The sequence below is a fragment of the Balaenoptera borealis genome (genome assembly GCF_965194805.1).
Source record: "Balaenoptera borealis genome assembly, chromosome: 8".
NCBI lineage: Eukaryota > Metazoa > Chordata > Mammalia > Artiodactyla > Balaenopteridae > Balaenoptera > Balaenoptera borealis.
The window spans coordinates 31,190,176-31,209,241 of record NC_138865.1 but is presented as its reverse complement, the minus strand read 5'-3'; the positions used below and the strand labels follow the sequence as shown (position 1 = coordinate 31,209,241).

At 53.2% G+C, this 19,066-nt stretch overlaps 2 protein-coding genes across 2 annotated transcripts; both read left to right on the top strand.

The window, feature by feature from the left end:
- The first annotated feature begins 2,311 nt into the window (after nucleotides 1-2,311).
- On the top strand, nucleotides 2,312-3,551 carry LOC309633200 (NUT family member 2F-like). Its single transcript, XM_082401703.1, has 2 exons — nucleotides 2,312-2,910; nucleotides 3,298-3,551. The coding sequence occupies exons 1-2, from the start codon at nucleotides 2,629-2,631 to the stop codon at nucleotides 3,442-3,444; spliced, it is 429 nt and encodes a 142-aa protein (XP_082257829.1). The 5' UTR covers nucleotides 2,312-2,628; the 3' UTR covers nucleotides 3,445-3,551.
- A 3,674-nt stretch (nucleotides 3,552-7,225) lies between these two features.
- On the top strand, nucleotides 7,226-8,167 carry LOC309632817 (NUT family member 2F-like). The gene is made up of 2 exons (XM_082400651.1): nucleotides 7,226-7,526; nucleotides 7,914-8,167. The coding sequence occupies exons 1-2, from the start codon at nucleotides 7,245-7,247 to the stop codon at nucleotides 8,058-8,060; spliced, it is 429 nt and encodes a 142-aa protein (XP_082256777.1). The 5' UTR covers nucleotides 7,226-7,244; the 3' UTR covers nucleotides 8,061-8,167.
- The last annotated feature ends 10,899 nt before the right edge of the window (nucleotides 8,168-19,066 follow it).

Here is a 19,066-nt window from a genome sequence, read left to right as displayed (position 1 = left end):
TGTCGGTCACATGGGTGGGCCTGCCAGTCCGTGACATCAGGACTGAAATGTGCCCTATCTCAACTGGCCCCACCACCCTGTGAGTCTGGCCAGCTTGCTCTTCCATGATTCTCATGGTAATCTGGACTGAAAACTTGCAGTCAGAGAGAGTCGTGGTGTAAGGTGAGGAGCCAAGGAGTGGATGCCGCACTGTCCTGTGGTGCCGTGTCCTTCATACAGGACTTGAGCGTACATGGCCAGGGGAGGTCACTTCAGAGGAGGGGGAGGAGCGCGGGGCCCAGGAGAGCACTTTATGCATGCCTCCACTTCGTTGTGGAGAATTCCACGAGGAACAGGGTGATGGTAGAGCTCTCCTAAGGGCGTGGGCTCTCTCCCACTAGACTTGTGAGCCTGGCAGGCATTTCCATCCTAAACCTCCGGTCCCTCGTAAAAAGGGGACAATTACACTTCACTCAGAGGACTGTGCAGAAGACGCCTTGGGCTAATCTATGAAGTGTTAGCAGATTGCTTGGCACATGCCATGCCTCATTGATGATGGTGATTTTTATTATGAAAATGCAGCCTTAAGGAGGAAAAGAGCTCCCCAAGGCACAATGTCCCAGCTGTAGCCTGGGAGTGGATGGTCATCCTTGAGTGAGTGTGAGGCGGTGACAGCAGTGGCCGGGAAGGCTTGTCTTTGCCCTCCCAGACACCCGCCTCTCACCCTCCTGTTGCTCAGTCATGCTGTGTTGAGTGATGTGTGGTCCACATGGGCGGGTGGGGTCAGGCAGGTGGGGGCTGGGCTGGGCCCGGAGACTGACCCCGAGGGCTTACAGCCCAGTGCTTCGATCCGTGGCCCGCCTGAATCCCACCATGCTGCTGGAGGAGGGACTGCGGAGGGCCGTGCAGGAATGGCGGCGCTTGAGCAACCTTGACCGGATGATCTACTACGAGAGGGCGGAAAAGTGAGTCAGCGTCCTGGGCCCAGGGGCTGCGTGGAGGGTGAGGCGAGTGGGTGAGGGCAGGGTCTGGCCGTGGGGGTGCTCATCAGAGAGGACAGAGGAGAAGGGCTGTCACCCAGCACAGGGTCCCCGCAGCCCAGGGGCCCTACTGTTCCCCAGAAACCTCTCCCTCACCTTGAGAGTTTGAGACTTCTGTCCTTCCTCCACCAGGAGCTCTGCCCTCCTCTGATTTTGACCTACCCTTGCCTTGACATGAAGGTCTCAGGACGGGGCAGGATGAAGCTGTGTGTCCAGTAGGGGTCCAACTCCGGCCATATGGGCTGGGCCGGGGAAAGAGCTCCACCCGCCAGCCTGCTGCTTCCTTAGTGGTGGGTGGCTGGCGGCCACTAACATAGATTTGGGACCACATCTCCTCATGAAAAGTGCCCTGAGTGGGTACCCTGGCATCCCTGAAGAGGCTGGGGTAGCCAGCTGTCGTCGGCCCAAGGGTCTCCGGCCCTTCCAGTGTTTGCTCCATGGTAATCCCCTTGGTTTAAGAAACAAAAGCAAACAAACGAGCGCCTCTCAGAGGAAGGGAAGGCCTCTCCTCTAAGCTCAGCATCCACATCGTCCAGCCTCTCCTGGGCCCTGTCTCCAGGTCTATGTTCCAGGAGGCTCAGTCCTAGCCCAGGGTCCTGGATTCGGGCAAGGACCCCTGTGGGGAACACATGCCTGTTCCAGCCTCTGGCTGTCAGCCCTTCATGTGGTCCTGGATGGGGACGGGGGCATGAGGAGGGTGCCCCCTGGGTCAGCCATGTGTCCCGTTGACTTGGTTCAATTCAGCAACCTGGGTCTATGCTGTTGAATGCCCTCCAGTGCTGGTGAGGCAGGAAGGGTCCCAGATCTTGTTATCACTTCCAGGAGCAGCTCTCTGCTGTGGACAGCACCTCACAGGGCCTTGACGGCCCCAAGGCACATCCTCTCCCAGTGCCTCATTCTTGGCTGCCTTTGTTGGGCTCCAGAACCCAGGCCTTTTTCTCAGGGTGGCCTGTGCCTCCGTCACCCCCCAGGTTCATGGAATTTGCGGCCGAGGAGGAGACGCACATTCAGCATTTGCAGTGGATGCAGTGCGCGCAGGACCTGCCTCCTCCAGCCCCACCGAAGCTGGATCCTCGGGGGCCCCCAGCCCCGAAAGTGGGCCTTCAGCCAGGCACCCAGCTTCCCACTGGAGCTGAAGGCACAGGTAACAGGGCCTACGGTTGGCCACCGTCCCCATGTGGATCCTTTTCTTTCAAGACAGGGGCATTGGTCTTTCAACCAAAACAGCCACCGAGGCGGGGGGGTGGGCGTGGGGTCTCAGCTGCCCCTTGTCACTACGGGGTATTGACTTGGTCAGTTTTGTAACTCCTCTCACACCTCCCTGTCAAAGGACCCCACACGAAGTCTGCCTAAGAAGTGGGCTTGATGGGGAGACCCCTAGAAAATTGGAGGTTCCCCACTTCCTTACTTGTGACTCTCTTAGATGACCCCCTAACCTCCCCTCTCCAACTGTGCATGAGGCTTCAGATGGTCCTGACCCCTCCCACACCCACATCAACGTCCCCCAAACAATGCCCTCACCAACGTGCGCTCGGTGGTCAGGAGGTGGACCGGGAGTCCCTCACCTTCCTTCCCTTCCTCCTGCTCTGCCTCAGCCTGTGCTCCCAGGATGTGCGGCCCCAGGGCCCAGCCCTCGCACCCGAAGCCACACAGATCCCAGCGGAACCCGGAGCCCAAGGCGCCCAAGGAGATTCCCCCTGAGGCTGTGAGGGAGGATGTGGACAGGATGGAGGCGCTGGTGGGGCCCGTCCACTCAGCCCCAGGCAAGTCACATGCAGAATGTGGAAAGGACGGAAATGAGCTGAAGCAGGAAGAGGACGACACCTACTTGGACCCGTGTCTCTTGAGCTACACTGACGAGCTGCGTTCCCGGGAACACTCTGTCACCAAGGTAGGCTGGGCCTGGAGCCTGGGGTCTACAAGATGCCAGGGCATGGAACTCTCAGCACCCAAGATCTGGGTTCTGCTCAGGCCGATGGGACTTAAGCTCAGCTCCTTGTTCCTGAGCCTGGTGTTAGGGGAGGTTTACGTAGATGTATGTGTGTATATGTTTGTGTCTGTGTGTATGCCTTTGTGTGTCTGTGTATGTGCATCTGTATATGTGCTCTTTTGTGTGTGACTGTGTATGTGCATGTTTGTGTGTGTGTGTGTGCTGACCATCTCCGCCTTGTGGAGGAGAGTGGGGGTGGGTCTCTGCTTTTCACTTTCCCTCCTGGTCTTCTTGTGTCACAGGCCACTCCTGGCCAAGGATGCTCACAGCCTCTTCTTTCTGTCCGAGGTGGAGGCAGTCATTCACCCTCGATTCCCGGCAGAATTGTTTTCCCCGGACCCACAGCTGGATGTCTTGGCCCTTGCTGAGGAGCTGAAGCAGGAGGAAGGACTCACCCCTGAAGAAGTGAGCCAGGGGAGGGAGAGGGACACTTAGGGAGCCAGGGGACTCCAGGGGAGGGGGGACTCCAGGTGATCCAGGGGACAGGGGAAACCAGGTGGCCCAGGGGAGCCAGAGGAGGGAGGGATCGCAGGTAGAACAGGGGAGACAAGGGACACCCAGGAAGACCAGGGCACGGAGGGACCCCAGGGAGCAGGGGAGAGGTAGGGCCCCAGAACAGGAGGCCCACATGGCTCTGTCCGTCCCTTCCCTGCCTCGGAGGCCTGGCATGGGGAAGGGCCCTCTCTGGGGTGGGTGTGGCACAGGGTGATAAGAAGGAGAGGATGGGGAGCCGGGAGCGGAGGAAAGGACACACAGCTGGGAATAAGGTGCAGGAGGATGGCAGGAATGCCACCGTGTCTGTATTTGGAGTCTAGTCCTGGGGTCACCCGTCCCCTCCTCCCCCCCAGGGCCATTGTCCCACTGCCCAGTGCTCCTCCTCACACACGTGCGCATGGAGCCGTCACTGTCCTCCTCCCTCCAACCAGCTGGTGCAGAAACGACTCGTGGCCTTGAAAGAGGACGAGGGTGGGCCGGCAGCCCCGAGCCACAGTGCACCCGGAATGGGCTCAAGTCCATCTGAGTCCCACGCCGGCCAAGGTGCCCAGAGGCACGACCAAGACCGCCATCGAGGGGTCAGTGATGAAGCCTGCCCACCAGAGATTGATTTTGAGGCTCTTCATAGGCCCATCCGAACAGACACTGGCCCGTTCGTGCTCAGAGTCTTTGTTCCCTCTCGAGGACGTCAGGCTGGCAAGGGAGGCTGGACCCCAGGCTTTCCTCCTCAAGCTCCACCACCAGCTGCCCAGCTGGCCCCTATCATTCGCCCAGTGAACTCTGGGCCATGGCCACATGGCACTTCCAGGGAGGGCCGCCTGGCCACCAACCAGTCCAATGCCTCGCAGGATGGCTCCTCTAACCCCCAGAGAGAGTACAGTAACTTCCGACGTTGGCAGCACATCAAGCCCCTGGCCCGGAGACACTTTCACCTGAGTCCTGATGCAGAAGCTTTTTCCTGCTTTCTCATGTGAGTGAACGCTCAGGGGGTCCTGAGCTTATGGGAGCTTTTAGATAAAGAGGAACTGGGGATGGACTCGCACGTTAGGTTTCTAGGGATACTGGAAGGAAGGTGTAAGGGCGATGTCCATGCTATGAGAGGGCACATTGTCAGTCACATGGGTGGGCCTGCCAGTCCGTGACATCAGGACTGAAATGTGCCCTATCTCAACTGGCCCCACCACCCTGTGAGTCTGGCCAGCTTGCTCTTCCATGATTCTCATGGTAATCTGGACTGAAGACTTGCAGTCAGAGAGGGTCATGGTGTAAGGTGAGGAGCCAAGGAGTGGATGCCGCACTGTCCTGTGGTGCCGTGTCCTTCATACAGGACTTGAGCGTACATGGCCAGGGGAGGTCACTTCAGAGGAGGAGGAGGAGCGCGGGGCCCAGGAGAACACTTTATGCATGCCTCCACTTCGTTGTGGAGAATTCCACGAGGAACAGGGTGATGGTAGAGCTCTCCTAAGGGCGTGGGCTCTCTCCCACTAGAGTTGTGAGCCTGGCAGGCATTTCCATCCTAAACCTCCGGTCCCTCGTAAAAAGGGGACAATTACACTTCACTCAGAGGACTGTGCAGAAGACGCCTTGGGCTAATCTATGAAGTGTTAGCAGATTGCTTGGCACATGCCATGCCTCATTGATGATGATGATTTTTATTATGAAAATGCAGCCTTGAGGAGGAAAAGAGCTCCCCAAGGCACAATGTCCCAGCTGTAGCCTGGGAGTGGATGGTCATCCTTGAGTGAGTGTGAGGCGGTGACAGCAGTGGCCGGGAAGGCTTGTCTTTGCCCTCCCAGACACCCGCCTCTCACCCTCCTGTTGCTCAGTCATGCTGTGTTGAGTGATGTGTGGCCCACATGGGCGGGTGGGGTCAGGCAGGTGGGGGCTGGGCTGGGCCCGGAGACTGACCCCGAGGGCTTACAGCCCAGTGCTTCGATCCGTGGCCCGCCTGAATCCCACCATGCTGCTGGAGGAGGGACTGCGGAGGGCCGTGCAGGAATGGCGGCGCTTGAGCAACCTTGACCGGATGATCTACTACGAGAGGGCGGAAAAGTGAGTCAGCGTCCTGGGCCCAGGGGCTGCGTGGAGGGTGAGGCGAGTGGGTGAGGGCAGGGTCTGGCCGTGGGGGTGCTCATCAGAGAGGACAGAGGAGAAGGGCTGTCACCCAGCACAGGGTCCCCGCAGCCCAGGGGCCCTACTGTCCCCCAGAAACCTCTCCCTCACCTTGAGAGTTTGAGACTTCTGTCCATCCTCCACCAGGAGCTCTGCCCTCCTCTGATTTTGACCTACCCTTGCCTTGACATGAAGGTCTCAGGACGGGGCAGGGTGAAGCTGTGAGTCCAGTAGGGGTCCAACTCCGGCCATATGGACTGGGCCGGGGAAAGAGCGCAACCCGCCAGCCTGCTGCTTCCTTAGTGGTGGGTGGCTGGCGGCCACTAACATAGATTTGGGACCACATCTCCTCATGAAAAGTGCCCTGAGTGGGTACCCTGGCATCCCTGAAGAGGCTGGGGTAGCCAGCTGTCGTCGGCCCAAGGGTCTCCGGCCCTTCCAGTGTTTGCTCCATGGTAATCCCCTTGGTTTAAGAAACAAAAGCAAACAAACGAGCGCCTCTCAGAGGAAGGGAAGGCCTCTCCTCTAAGCTCAGCATCCACATCGTCCAGCCTCTCCTGGGCTCTGTCTCCAGGTCTATGTTCCAGGAGGCTCAGTCCTAGCCCAGGGTCCTGGATTCGGGCAAGGACCCCTGTGGGGAACACATGCCTGTTCCAGCCTCTGGCTGTCAGCCCTTCATGTGGTCCTGGATGGGGACGGGGGCATGAGGAGGGTGCCCCCTGGGTCAGCCATGTGTCCCGTTGACCTGGTTCAATTCAGCGACCTGGGTCTATGCTGTTGAATGCCCTCCAGTGCTGGTGAGGCAGGAAGGGTCCCAGATCTTGTTATCACTTCCAGGAGCAGCTCTCTGCTGTGGACAGAACCTCACAGGGCCTTGACGGCCCCAAGGCACATCCTCTCCCAGTGCCTCATTCTTGGCTGCCTTTGTTGGGCTCCAGAACCCAGGCCTTTTTCTCAGGGTGGCCTGTGTCTCCGTCACCCCCCAGGTTCATGGAATTTGCGGCCGAGGAGGAGATGCACATTCAGCATTTGCAGTGGATGCAGTGCGCGCAGGACCTGCCTCCTCCAGCCCCACCGAAGCTGGATCCTCGGGGGCCCCCAGCCCCGAAAGTGGGCCTTCAGCCAGGCACCCAGCTTCCCACTGGAGCTGAAGGCACAGGTAACAGGGCCTACGGTTGGCCACCGTCCCCATGTGGATCCTTTTCTTTCAAGACAGGGGCATTGGTCTTTCAACCAAAACAGCCACCGAGGCGGGGGGGTGGGGTGGGGTGGTGTCTCAGCTGCCCTTTGTCACTACGGGGTATTGACTTGGTCAGTTTTATAACTCCTCTCACACCTCCCTGTCAAAGGACCCCACACTAAGTCTGCCTAAGAAGTGGGCTTGATGGGGAGACCCCTAGAAAATTGGAGGTTCCCCACTTCCTTACTTGTGACTCTCTTAGATGACCCCCTAACCTCCCCTCTCCAACTGTGCATGAGGCTTCAGATGGTCCTGACCCCTCCCACACCCACATCAACGTCCCCCAAACAATGCCCTCACCAACGTGCACTCGGTGGTCAGGAGGTGGACCGGGAGTCCCTCACCTTCCTTCCCTTCCTCCTGCTCTGCCTCAGCCTGTGCTCCCAGGATGTGCGGCCCCAGGGCCCAGCCCTCGCACCCGAAGCCACACAGATCCCAGCGGAACCCGGAGCCCAAGGCGCCCAAGGAGATTCCCCCTGAGGCTGTGAGGGAGGATGTGGACAGGATGGAGGCGCTGGTGGGGCCCGTCCACTCAGCCCCAGGCAAGTCACATGCAGAATGTGGAAAGGACGGAAATGAGCTGAAGCAGGAAGAGGACGACACCTACTTGGACCCGTGTCTCTTGAGCTACACTGACGAGCTGCGTTCCCGGGAACACTCTGTCACCAAGGTAGGCTGGGCCTGGAGCCTGGGGTCTACAAGATGCCAGGGCATGGAACTCTCAGCACCCAAGATCTGGGTTCTGCTCAGGCCGATGGGACTTAAGCTCAGCTCCTCGTTCCTGAGCCTGGTGTTAGGGGAGGTTTACGTAGATGTATGTGTGTATATGTTTGTGTCTGTGTGTATGCCTTTGTGTGTCTGTGTATGTGCATCTGTATATGTGCTCTTTTGTGTGTGACTGTGTATGTGCATGTGTGTGTGTGTGTGTGTGCTGACCATCTCCGCCTTGTGGAGGAGAGTGGGGGTGGGTCTCTGCTTTTCACTTTCCCTCCTGGTCTTCTTGTGTCACAGGCCACTCCTGGCCAAGGATGCTCACAGCCTCTTCTTTCTGTCCGAGGTGGAGGCAGTCATTCACCCTCGATTCCCGGCAGAATTGTTTTCCCCGGACCCACAGCTGGATGTCTTGGCCCTTGCTGAGGAGCTGAAGCAGGAGGAAGGACTCACCCCTGAAGAAGTGAGCCAGGGGAGGGAGAGGGACACTTAGGGAGCCAGGGGACTCCAGGGGAGGGGGGACTCCAGGTGATCCAGGGGACAGGGGAAACCAGGTGGCCCAGGGGAGCCAGAGGAGGGAGGGATCGCAGGTAGAACAGGGGAGACAAGGGACACCCAGGAAGACCAGGGCACGGAGGGACCCCAGGGAGCAGGGGAGAGGTAGGGCCCCAGAACAGGAGGCCCACATGGCTCTGTCCGTCCCTTCCCTGCCTCAGAGGCCCGGCATGGGGAAGGGCCCTCTCTGGGGTGGGTGCGGCACAGGGTGATAAGAAGGAGAGGATGGGGAGCCGGGAGCGGAGGGAAGGACACACAGCTGGGAATAAGGTGCAGGAGGATGGCAGGAATGCCACCGTGTCTGTATTTGGAGTCTAGTCCTGGGGTCACCCGTCCCCTCCTCCCCCCCAGGGCCATTGTCCCACTGCCCAGTGCTCCTCCTCTCACACGTGCGCGTGGAGCCATCACTGTCCTCCTCCCTCCTACCAGCTGGTGCAGAAATGACTCGTGGCCTTGAAAGAGGACAAGGGTGGGCCGGCAGCCCCGAGCCACAGTGCACCCGGAATGGGCTCAAGTCCATCTGAGTCCCACGCCGGCCAAGGTGCCCAGAGGCACGACCAAGACCGCCATCGAGGGGTCAGTGATGAAGCCTGCCCACCAGAGATTGATGTTGAGGCTCTTCATAGGCCCATCCAAACAGACACTGGCCCGTTCGGGCCCAAAGTCTTTGTTCCCTGTCGAGGACGTCAGGAGGTCTCTCCATTCCAGGCCGGACGGCCCTCTCCTCCCCAGGGTCAAAGGCACACTGGTCCTCTACTGGGACCCAGGGATGCGTCTGTTCTCAGAGAGGCGTCTCCTGTTCGGGAGGCCCGAGGGCCCAGGGACGCGTCCAGTGAGAACGAGGAGGCGCTCAGCAGCCTGGCCTTCCTCTTTGCCTCTCCGCAGAGCCTGCCGCCTTGCGGTCTGTCCCAGAGTCCTGCCCCTGCCTCAGGCCTGGCCTCCCCTGGAGGTTGGGGGGCCCAGAGTGCTCCCCAGGCCCCCTCCCCTCAGAGAAGAGGCCCCAGCCCAGCTCCACCAGCCGCTCCCAAGTCGAGCAAGCGGGCTCTGTGTGGGCACCCAGCCGCTGCTGAGAAGCTGTCCATCCCCGGGGCTGGCCACGGGGTCTCTAAGAGGCCAGCCTTGGCTCTGGGGCTGGCTCGCCCCTCACAGCTGAGAAAGAGAAAGCGTGACCCGTTTGTCACAGGGAAGAGGAGGAAGAAGAGGAAGCACTGCAGCCAGTAGGGAACAGCCGGGCCGGCCCTCCAGGGCGAGCCCCCCAGGGCGGCCCCCAGGGGAGCCTAGGGGCTCCTCCTCACCCCAGAGCTGATCCTGGGATTGTGGGGGGTTAGGGAGGTGTGGGAGGTGGGTGTGGGCAGGACCTTTGGAGTGATGTATGAAAATTGTGAATAAAGATAGTTTTGGTGGGAAATGCTCTCAGGCCACTGTCATCTTCTTCGTGTGGAGCTGCTCCACAGAGAGCGATCCTGAGAGGAAGGAAGGGTGAGGGAGGTCACAGGAGCTATGGATCTACAGGTGGCCAAACCTTTCCTCCACATAGACAAGGACTCCTCAGGCTGCCCCTGGGAACGCATAGCTCTCACTTTCCCCAGGGACCCCCTCACCATCCCCTTCTCTAAAGCCTGCTTGGCTAGGGGCCTTCTGGGGCATCTGTAGCATCTTCTGCATCCCTGAACCGTCTGGGGAGGGAGAGCTGCTTTTGTGCCTCTCAGCCCTCTGGACACTAACCAGTTTCTAGGACGGAGCCTGGAGACGGCCCTTGTCTTTATGGAGCTGCTCTCTGCTTCCCTGAAGTGGCCAGGCGATGGCGCTGGGGTGACCCTCCGCTCATCCAGGGTTTCCTGTGTGGGTGGCCTGACCAGACAGGAAAAGTCTTGGCCATGGGGACAGGACTGTCTGCCTCGTCATAGCAGGAGCGTTCTCTAGTCCCACTGGGATTATTGCAATATGGAGAGTGGTTGAGGCAGCTACCTCTTAATCCCAGTGAGGATGCAACGAGGGGAATGGGCGCGGGGAAATTCATGGGGCACCTGTTACAGGTGTGTCTAAGGGAAACGACAGTTGGGCCCCTTTGTGGAACTTGTGGGATTTCTGTGCAGCAACATCTCTTTCAACTGAGGGAGGAGGGCCCATCTGGCTGTGGCTGTGGGGACTGGCCTTAGGGGCCTAGGGGTGTGCAAAGACACCCCAGAACTACTGTCCCTTCCCTTTCCACCCATGGCTGGACATGTGTGTGTATTGGTATCAACACTGATTTGTATTCCCATAGAAAACAGTTCCTCCTGACAAACTATGACCGTGTTTCACAAGAACAGCTTGCTCACAGGGGCAGCAGGGGTGGGGGAGAGTTGTCTGTGGCCCCAGATCTGGGTGGGAGCTGGGATCCATGCTGAGGAGTGTGGAGGCCTCAGTCACCGTCCTGCGGTTGCCAGCAGAGACTTTGAATCATCAGAGCAGGGGAAATGACCCGCTCATAAGGGTGAGACGAGCAAACAATGAGGGGCAGGGAGCAGACCCCTGCTGTCTCCCTGAACTGCCCCCCCTCGCAGCCTGCTTAGCCCCCGTCATGGCCTGTGCTGGCCCACCTCTGAAGCCCCTTCCTCCTAATGCACTCAGATGCTCTGATCCTTTGTGGACCCGCCCTGGGCCTCACCCCCCTTCCCTGCTGGCCAAAGGCTCTTCTCCCGGTTCTGAGTTCTGATTCCTTCCCCAGGACCCAGGCGGGGATTGGGACAGCAGAGACTCCCTAATTCTCCCTCCTCCTCCCTGAGATCTTGACAATCACCTTTGTATGTTTCTATGATTTTAACTACTGTAGATACGTCATGTGAGTGGCTATGATATGTCCTTTGATGAGTGGCTTATTTCACTTAGCATAATGTCTTAGAGGTTTATCCATGTTGTAGCATGAGACATGGTTTCCTTTTATTTCAAGGAAGGAAATATTTCCTTGTGTTTTTAGACCCCCATTATCCCTTCATCTGTTGATGGACATTTGGGTTTCTTCACGTCTTGGGTATTTTGGATAATGCTACGACGAATGTGGGTGTGCAAATATCTCTTTGAGATCCTGCTTTGAATTCTTTTGGATACATACCCAGAAGTGGGACTGCTGGATCACATGGTAGTTATATTTTTAATTTTTTGAGGAAACGTCATATTGTTTTCCGTAAGGGTTGTCCCATTTTACACCTCTCACCAACAATGAGAAAGATAGCCACCATCAAGAAGTTGGTATATGTCCATCTTATAAAAATGTTTATGCTTTTAGCAGAGCTGTAGATAATCAAAATTATGTATAATAACAATATTTTTGGTTATATATGGTGTCATGTAAATCATATTGCCTTTGGCTTCTTCTTTCAACATTCTTACTTTAAGAAAAATGGATATATTAGATGTTCTTTAATTTTTTAATTATTTATAATTTTGCATTGTATGCATACATTAAAAATAATTTATCAGTTCCCTTGTTGGTGAACTTTCATAAATTATAATGTGACAGGGTAATCAGTTCCAGAGGAAAAGTTTTTCCTTTCAGAACTTTGAGTATTTATTCCATCGAATATGGCTTTTGTTACTGTTTTTTTCAAATTATGCCATCAATACACCCTTTCATGGTGGGTGATCAGTTTCCTTGCTAATTGTTTTTTGGAAGACTGTCTGTAGTCTTTGTGTTCTCCAGTTTCTTGACGTGTGATTAGTTTCAGGTTAAAAAAATGTATCCTCCATGTGATCTATTTTGCTTCATTCACCGATAATACACATTCTTCATCTCATCTAGAACATAATATTATCTTTTTCATATGTTACTTCTACTCATTCTCTCCTGTCTCTACTTCTAGAACCCTGGATATATGTATATTAGACCATCTTATATATTCTCTGTGTCTTCATCAGCTTGGACGGCTATAACAAAATGCCATAGACCTGGTGGCTTGAAAAACAGACGGTAATTTCTTAACAGTTCTGAAGGTTGGAAGTCCAAGATCAAGGTGCCATATTCAGGTCCTGGTGAGAGCTCTCTTCCTACTTTTCAGATGGTTGTCTTCTTACCGCGTCCTCACGTGGCAGAGAGAAAGAGGGATCTCTCGTGTGTCTTTTCTTTTAAGGGCACTAAACCCATTATGAAAGCTCCATTCCCATGCCCTAATTACCTCCCAAAGGCCCTATCCCCAAATACATTGAAGGGTAGGGCTTCAACATAAGAATTGGTGGGGGGGATATACGTCCATAGCATTCTGCCCCTGGTACCCAAAATTCGTGTCCTTATGGTATGCAAAATACATTCATTCTATCCCAACAGCCTCAAAAGCTTTAACTCATTCCAACATCAACTGTAAAATTTAAAGTCCAAAGTCTGATCTAAACACCATCTAAATCACATATGGGTGAGACTGGAGGTACTATTCATCCTGAGGCAAAGTTCCTCTGTAGCTGTAAATCTGTGACCCAAACAAGTTAAGTGTTTCCAAATACGATGTTGGGACTGGCATAGAATAGACAGCCCTACTCCAAAAGGCAGAAACAGGAAAGAAGGAAGGGGTGACAGTTTCCAAGCTAGTCCAAAGCCTAGCAAGGCCAATCCCATTAGATCTTAAGGAACGAGAATAACCCTCTTTAGTTTGATGCTTTGCCCTCCAGGCCCGCTGGGGTGGCAACATCATCCCCACAGCTCGGTGGGGCAGCCCCACTCCTTCAGCTTGGTGGGGTGCCACCCACACTGCAGCTCTCTGTAGGGCCTCCACCTACACCATGACTCTCTGTGAGGGCGACAATCTCACACTTTGAAACTGAGGCCCCCTGGGCCTGTGGTGGGATTGACAGACCCGATGACCTCGGAATCACCTTTGGGGTCCTTCTTCCCTTTTCGTCAAGAGGAGTACACATTCACAGCCAAATGGCTCTAGTCTCCCATTCTGTAGAATCCAGGAATTCTGACAGCCTTCCTCATTCTGCCTGGCTTTCTCTGTCCCCTTTAGTTCAAACTGGCAGTGTCCCTTCTCTACTCCTGGCCTCTGCTGAGATGACTAATTAAATTAATATCACACCTATGATCTCTTCTTCAAAGGGTTGCTCAGCTGCACCCTTAGAGTTTCTTCAGAACAAGCTTTCTCACTTTCAAATATGGATAGGCTGAGAAGTTTCCAAATCTCTAAGTTCTGATTTCTTTTTGCTTAACAATTTGGTCTTCAATTTATCTTTCTCCTGATGTGTTTTACTAGGAGCGGTGATGAGGAACCAAGCTACTTCTTCCAAACTTTGTTCAGAGATGTCCTCAGATGAATATTCAATTTCATCACTTACAAGGTCTACCTCCCCCAAAACGCTAGAACACAGTTCAGTCAAGTTCTTTGCCACTTTATAATAAGAATTGCCTCTCCTCCAATTTCTAATAACGTGTTCCTCATTTCTGTTGGAGACCTCACCAGAATAGCATCTAACGTCCATATTTCTATCTGTTCATGATTATTTCTGTATTCTCTACAAAGATGGAGACTTTCTCTCCAGTGTGCCTCTTTGCTTTCTGAGCCATCACCAGAATCACTTTTAATAGGTATAGGCTGAAAGGACTTTATGGCGATTTCAGCTCTTTTTTAGCATGCACTTCAAATCTCTTTCAGCCTTTACCTACTATCCAATTCCAAGGCCACTTCCACATATTTAGGTATTTGCTACTTCTTGGTACTAAAATATGTCTTAGCTCAAAGGGCTATAACAAACCACCACAGACTGGGTGGCTTAAAGAAAAGACGTATATTTCTCACAGTTCTGGAGGCTGCAAAGTCCAAAATCAAGCCACCAGCAGACTCTAGGTCCATAGATTTCTCATTCATAATTTCTGACCGTTTCTTTTCTGTGCTACATTTTAGCTAATTTTTCACATCTATCATCCATGTCATCCACTTCCTCTTTATCAGTATCTGATCTAACTTTTTCCCATTCCCTTTGATATACAGATGTGTGATGTTTGTATGTTGAATTTCATCATCCACTATAAAATATTCAATTTCAATGGTCAAGATTTACTAACATCAATCATTTTTACTGTTGAAGACAGAACATTCTTAACTGGAACTGGCACTGTTAATACAAGTGTATGATAGTGAATACAAGCCCAACTAGTACAGTTTGCTGCTACTCCTTGATTTGGGTTAAGGTGCCAGCACTTCTGCCACCTTTGCTTTTGCACCATCAGTACCTATGTCAACACAATTGTTCCAGAGTAAATCATGAGATTAAAAAAATTTCACCAACAGTTTGAATATTACAACATCATGTTGTTTGTGATCAAGCGTGAAGATCGTCAATATTATCTAGTGCTAGTACTAGACAAATTCAAGGAAAACGGCAAAGCCAGTCACTTTTTGTTTCCTTTTCCATGTGAAAAGCTGTAAGCAACATGTTTTTGCCCTTTAAAGGGCTCATATGTCTCTGTTTAAAATATTCCATTCCTCTCTCTCTTTTTTCAAATTCATTAATTGACTTATTTGTTTTTAGCTGCGTTGGGTCTTCGTTGCTGTGCGCAGGCTTTCTCTAGTCGCGGTGAGCAGGCTTCTCATTGCGGTGGCTTCTCTTGTTGCGGAGCACGGGCTCTAGGCGCGCGGGCGTCAGTAGTCGTGGCACACGGGCTCAGTAGTCGTAGTTCGTGGGCTCTAGAGCGCAGGCTCAGTAATTGTGGAGCACGGGCTTAGTTGCTTGGCGGCATGTGGGATCTTCCCAGACCAGGGATCAAACCCATGTCCCCTGCATTGGCAGGCGGATTCCCAACCACTGCACCACCAGGCAAGTCCCAATTCCTCTCTCTTTAAACATAAAGTGATTGGACTTAAAGCAGTGCTTAAAGTTTACCGGTACTATAATCCTTGTTCAAAATTGCTCTGTGGCATAAGCCACAATGCAGTGAATTGTTGACACCTCCAAATCCCAGGGAGGCCCCTGAGTGCTCTCTCAGGAGGAAATTGAGGTCAGGTGTATCTGATGGCCTGTGTGCTCTCTGTGCTCCTGGTGATATGTGGGGGCTTTCAAGTGAGTGCAGTGGGTAGACTCATGGACTCTTAGTCTTGGCTGGGGGAGACAGCACTGTCGGGTTTATGTTTCCACATTTGCCTCCTTTTGTGTTGCCTTTCTCCCAGTTGCATTTAGCCTGATGAGAGGGAAGGAGGACATGTCGGTAGCTGGGCAGGTGGTTCTCCAGGAGCAAATGTCAGGGACGGTTGTGTGGGCAAGATCCCTAGGCCCCGTCCTGGCAATCTTGCTGTGCACTGGGCAGTCCAGATGAATCGGGTCCTGGACCAGAAGTCCATGAAACTTTTGGCAATCTGGGCAAAATTTGGGATCTGAGGATGGGCTCAGAAATTTCAGCAAGGATTTGGCGGTATCTTACCCTCGGGCTGTTTAAGAGCCCCTGGTTTTGAATGGCATGAAGCACCAGAGAGCCTTTGATCACATTCTATACAGCTGTCCTGTGTGTGGCCCTCCAGCAGCAAACCTTCTCTGCTGTGACCTCAGGGCCGGCCCCATCCCCCCCACCCACCCCAAGGCTCCTGCCCTGTGAAACATGAGGGTGTAACGCAGGCTGCTTGTCAGTGCTTGGCTCCTGGCTTGCCTGACGCAAAGGATGGAGCATCTGTTCACCTTGTGCTGATGCCCTTCCCAGAATCAATGGGCTCACAGCCCAGACATTTATGCTGAATCTGGGGGCAGCTGTGCCCTGAGAAGCCATGTCTTGTCACTTGGCCCAGGGAGCACCTCCTCAACAGACCCCACTTATCATATGGGCCTCCTGCTCTTGTGCCCTCTTGTTTTGTTCTGAGGCAGGTGGTTGTGATGGCCAGTACTGTGGGGTCTTGTGATCTCAGAGCAGACACTGGAGGCTGACTGACCCCACAGAGGTGGACAAGGATGTGGGCTCAGGCGATGGGTCCTTTCTTGGGTTTCTGCCTCTCCTCCCTGCCTCCTGACCCTTGCTCTCAAAAGCTCACCTTTCTGTTGTAGTTGCCTCACCAGGGGGCAGTGACGGGCTTTGCCCCGCTGAACTATACCCTCGGGGTAGGTGGCCACAGCCTGGCTTGTCACACACTGGGGAAATCCTACACTGGGGAAGTCAGGATTGTGCCTTGCTGGGCTTGGAACCCAGGTAGAAAGGTAGATGGTGTGGGTCTGAGGGACTGATGCCCCAGCCCCAGGGCAGGTGACTTCTCCTGGGAGAGGTTGCCCATGGCCCCCTTTGGCCCCTCGACCCTGCAGAGGTGCTGATACACGCCCCCTGCAGGCCACAGCCTCTGTGCATAGGATCTGCCCCAGTATCACATGAGAAGCCGGGGCCAGGAGCCTCGCTCTCTCTGAGAGCAGCTGGTCATCCCACACTGAGGGGCGTCTTCTCGGACACAGGGCCCATAGCTGACCTGCAACTGACATATGGACTCTTCCCTGGGCTTTACCCCTGAATTTACCTCCATTCTTGTCTCCTGTCTCACGGCCCCTGCCTTTTCCCCCAGACACCGAGACCTCCAGGCTTGGGTGGAGTATGGCATGTTGTCAAGCTCAGTGGTGTCCACCTCACCAGCCCACTGGAATCAAGCCCCAGGGAGCCTTTGAGAGAGCAAGACCAAGGACTTTAAGAAGACTACAGTTAATGTTAAGGAGCAGAGATTGTAAGATGAGGAATTTCACTAGTGTTTTTCAATCCGTAAGAAGAAGGAAATAGAAATTGCAGAATTGAAACTTGCACAGACATCAAGAAATAATAGTTTACAGGCCTCAAGAAATAATAGTTTAACAAATGCCCCATTCACAGAATCAAGGAAATGAGCACCATCCACAGGGTGTGCAAAGGAGGTGCCTAATCCCAGGAGCAGCATGGCCACGGCTCGGCTGAGAGCGAGGCGTGTGCTGGGCAAGCTTTTGTATGTAATGTTCACCAAAGGGAACCTTGGCCAGTGATACCAGGGAAAGGCTATCATGGTGAAGGCCCACTCATCTCCACCACCCTCAACTTGAATCAAAGTATTGGCTGAAGAAACAGACTTGACAGAGACTTTGGCCACCTGGCCTGGGTTCTCCCTACAAAATGTCATGTTCCTCCAAGAACAGGGCAAGGAGTCACAGTTGTCCGAATCACAGACGGCATATCTTAACGGTACAGCTATTACAAAGTTGCACCTTTGTTTGAAGGGAATTGTTAAGTGGTGGGTAAGGAGTGATGTGTTCCAGGGAGGATTTGGGCCCTCTGGCTTGCAGGTGACCCTCTTATCAGACAGGGCAATTCTGCCAATAACTCATCACTGCCTTCATTCCTCAGGTGGTAGGGATACAAAGGGATTAAAAGGGTTGCGGGCAGAGGACAGCCCTCACTGACAGCACAGATCCATCACCTACTGTCTCCTCAACTCCTCTGCCCATATAGCCACGGAGGGTGCCAGCTTCTTGCTTTCACAGCAGCTGTTGATAGCACACCATCATCCAAGGCGTTCTTGAGCACCAACTTTGCACTACTCAGCAGCATAATGGAGAAATCAAGGATGGTCCATGGAAATAGCTAAGGGTCTTGTTTTAGGGCAAACGAGCTTATTCTGCAATATGTGCTTCTTAGTTAATTGGGGTTCGAATGTCCTTTCTTGTATGAAATGATGTTGATAATGTTTGAAAAATAAAAGGTTGGCCACCCCATGAGAAACTATGCTTTTATCTGAGTGGGGTTGGGGAGCAAGAGGGAGTAATGAAAATTTTGGTTGTTGAAGTAGTGACAGGGCAGGGCTAACTTGTTCAAGACTGCCTCCCTGCAGGAGGAAGGCTGGCCTTCCTCAAGACTTCATGGACACTACCCATAGCCAGGGCTTACGGCTGTCATAGCTGGTGACTCAGCCATGGGTCTACTGAGCAATACAGCTGCAACCGCAGCTTGGCTCAGCCCTGACCAGCAGGAGAGAGGCTGGGCCTCCCTCAGCCTGACTGCTCGTTCCATGGAGAGGGACTGGACCTGGGTCCTGTGTGTCCCAGTGCTGGTCCTAGTTCCTGCCCACACGGGACCTGGGCTTCCCTGATTCTGCAATATAAACACCAGAGCCCAAAGTTTGGGTCCCTCTCCTGGACCCTGGATCCCTACTGGATCCCTGTGTGCTGGCCCAGAACAAAGTGTGCAGTGGGGACCCACAAACTCCCCACTATTCCTGTGACTGTGAACTGCCCCTGATAAACATGGCTCCAGCAGCCAGGGTTACATATTTTTAGGGAACACTCTTACGGTTACAAGTGCAAAAGACTGAGAACTACTATGTAAAACTAATATTTGAAAACTTCACTCCAGTGATATTTGAAGAACCTCTATAAAATAACTAAACAAACATAATCGCATTTTATTCCACTGTGTCCACAGTCTAAGCTTTAAATTGTATAAAAATGAGAACGAGAAGTAGAATGCCTCCAAACATTTGGAAATTAAGATGCACACTTCTAAATAATCCATGGTTAAAGAGGAATTTCAAGGAAAAATTTTAAGATAAATAGAACTGAGTGAAAATGAAAATACAACACATAAAATGTGGAAGGATCCAGATAAAACATTATTAAGAGGGAAACGAATGGCACTAAATGCTTATAATAGAAAAGAGGGAAGGTCTCAGATCAATAATCTAAGCTTTCACACACGGAAACGGGAAAAAAATTGCACAATAAAATCAACACATGAAGAAGGCAGCAAATAACAATACACTCTGATCAACTGGAGTCTATTCTCGGAACACAAGCTTGGTTTACTATTCAAAAATCATCAGCGTAATTTGCCATATTAATAGATTGAAGAAGAAACTCTACATGGCCACATCAATTAATGAAGAAAAAGCATTTGATGAACTTCAACACACATTCATGTCAGAAACTCTCAGGAATAGAAGGGCTCTACTTCAACCCAGTAAAGAATATCTACAAAAAACCGACAGTGAACAT

Coding starts and splice junctions, on each gene's coding strand:
- LOC309633200 (XM_082401703.1), top strand. CDS start 2,629: ATGTGCGGCCCCAGGGCCCAGCCCTCGCACCCGAAGCCACACAGATCC. Junction 2,911..3,297: donor GGGAACACTCTGTCACCAAG/GTAGGCTGGGCC, acceptor TTTCTGTCCGAG/GTGGAGGCAGTCATTCACCC.
- LOC309632817 (XM_082400651.1), top strand. CDS start 7,245: ATGTGCGGCCCCAGGGCCCAGCCCTCGCACCCGAAGCCACACAGATCC. Junction 7,527..7,913: donor GGGAACACTCTGTCACCAAG/GTAGGCTGGGCC, acceptor TTTCTGTCCGAG/GTGGAGGCAGTCATTCACCC.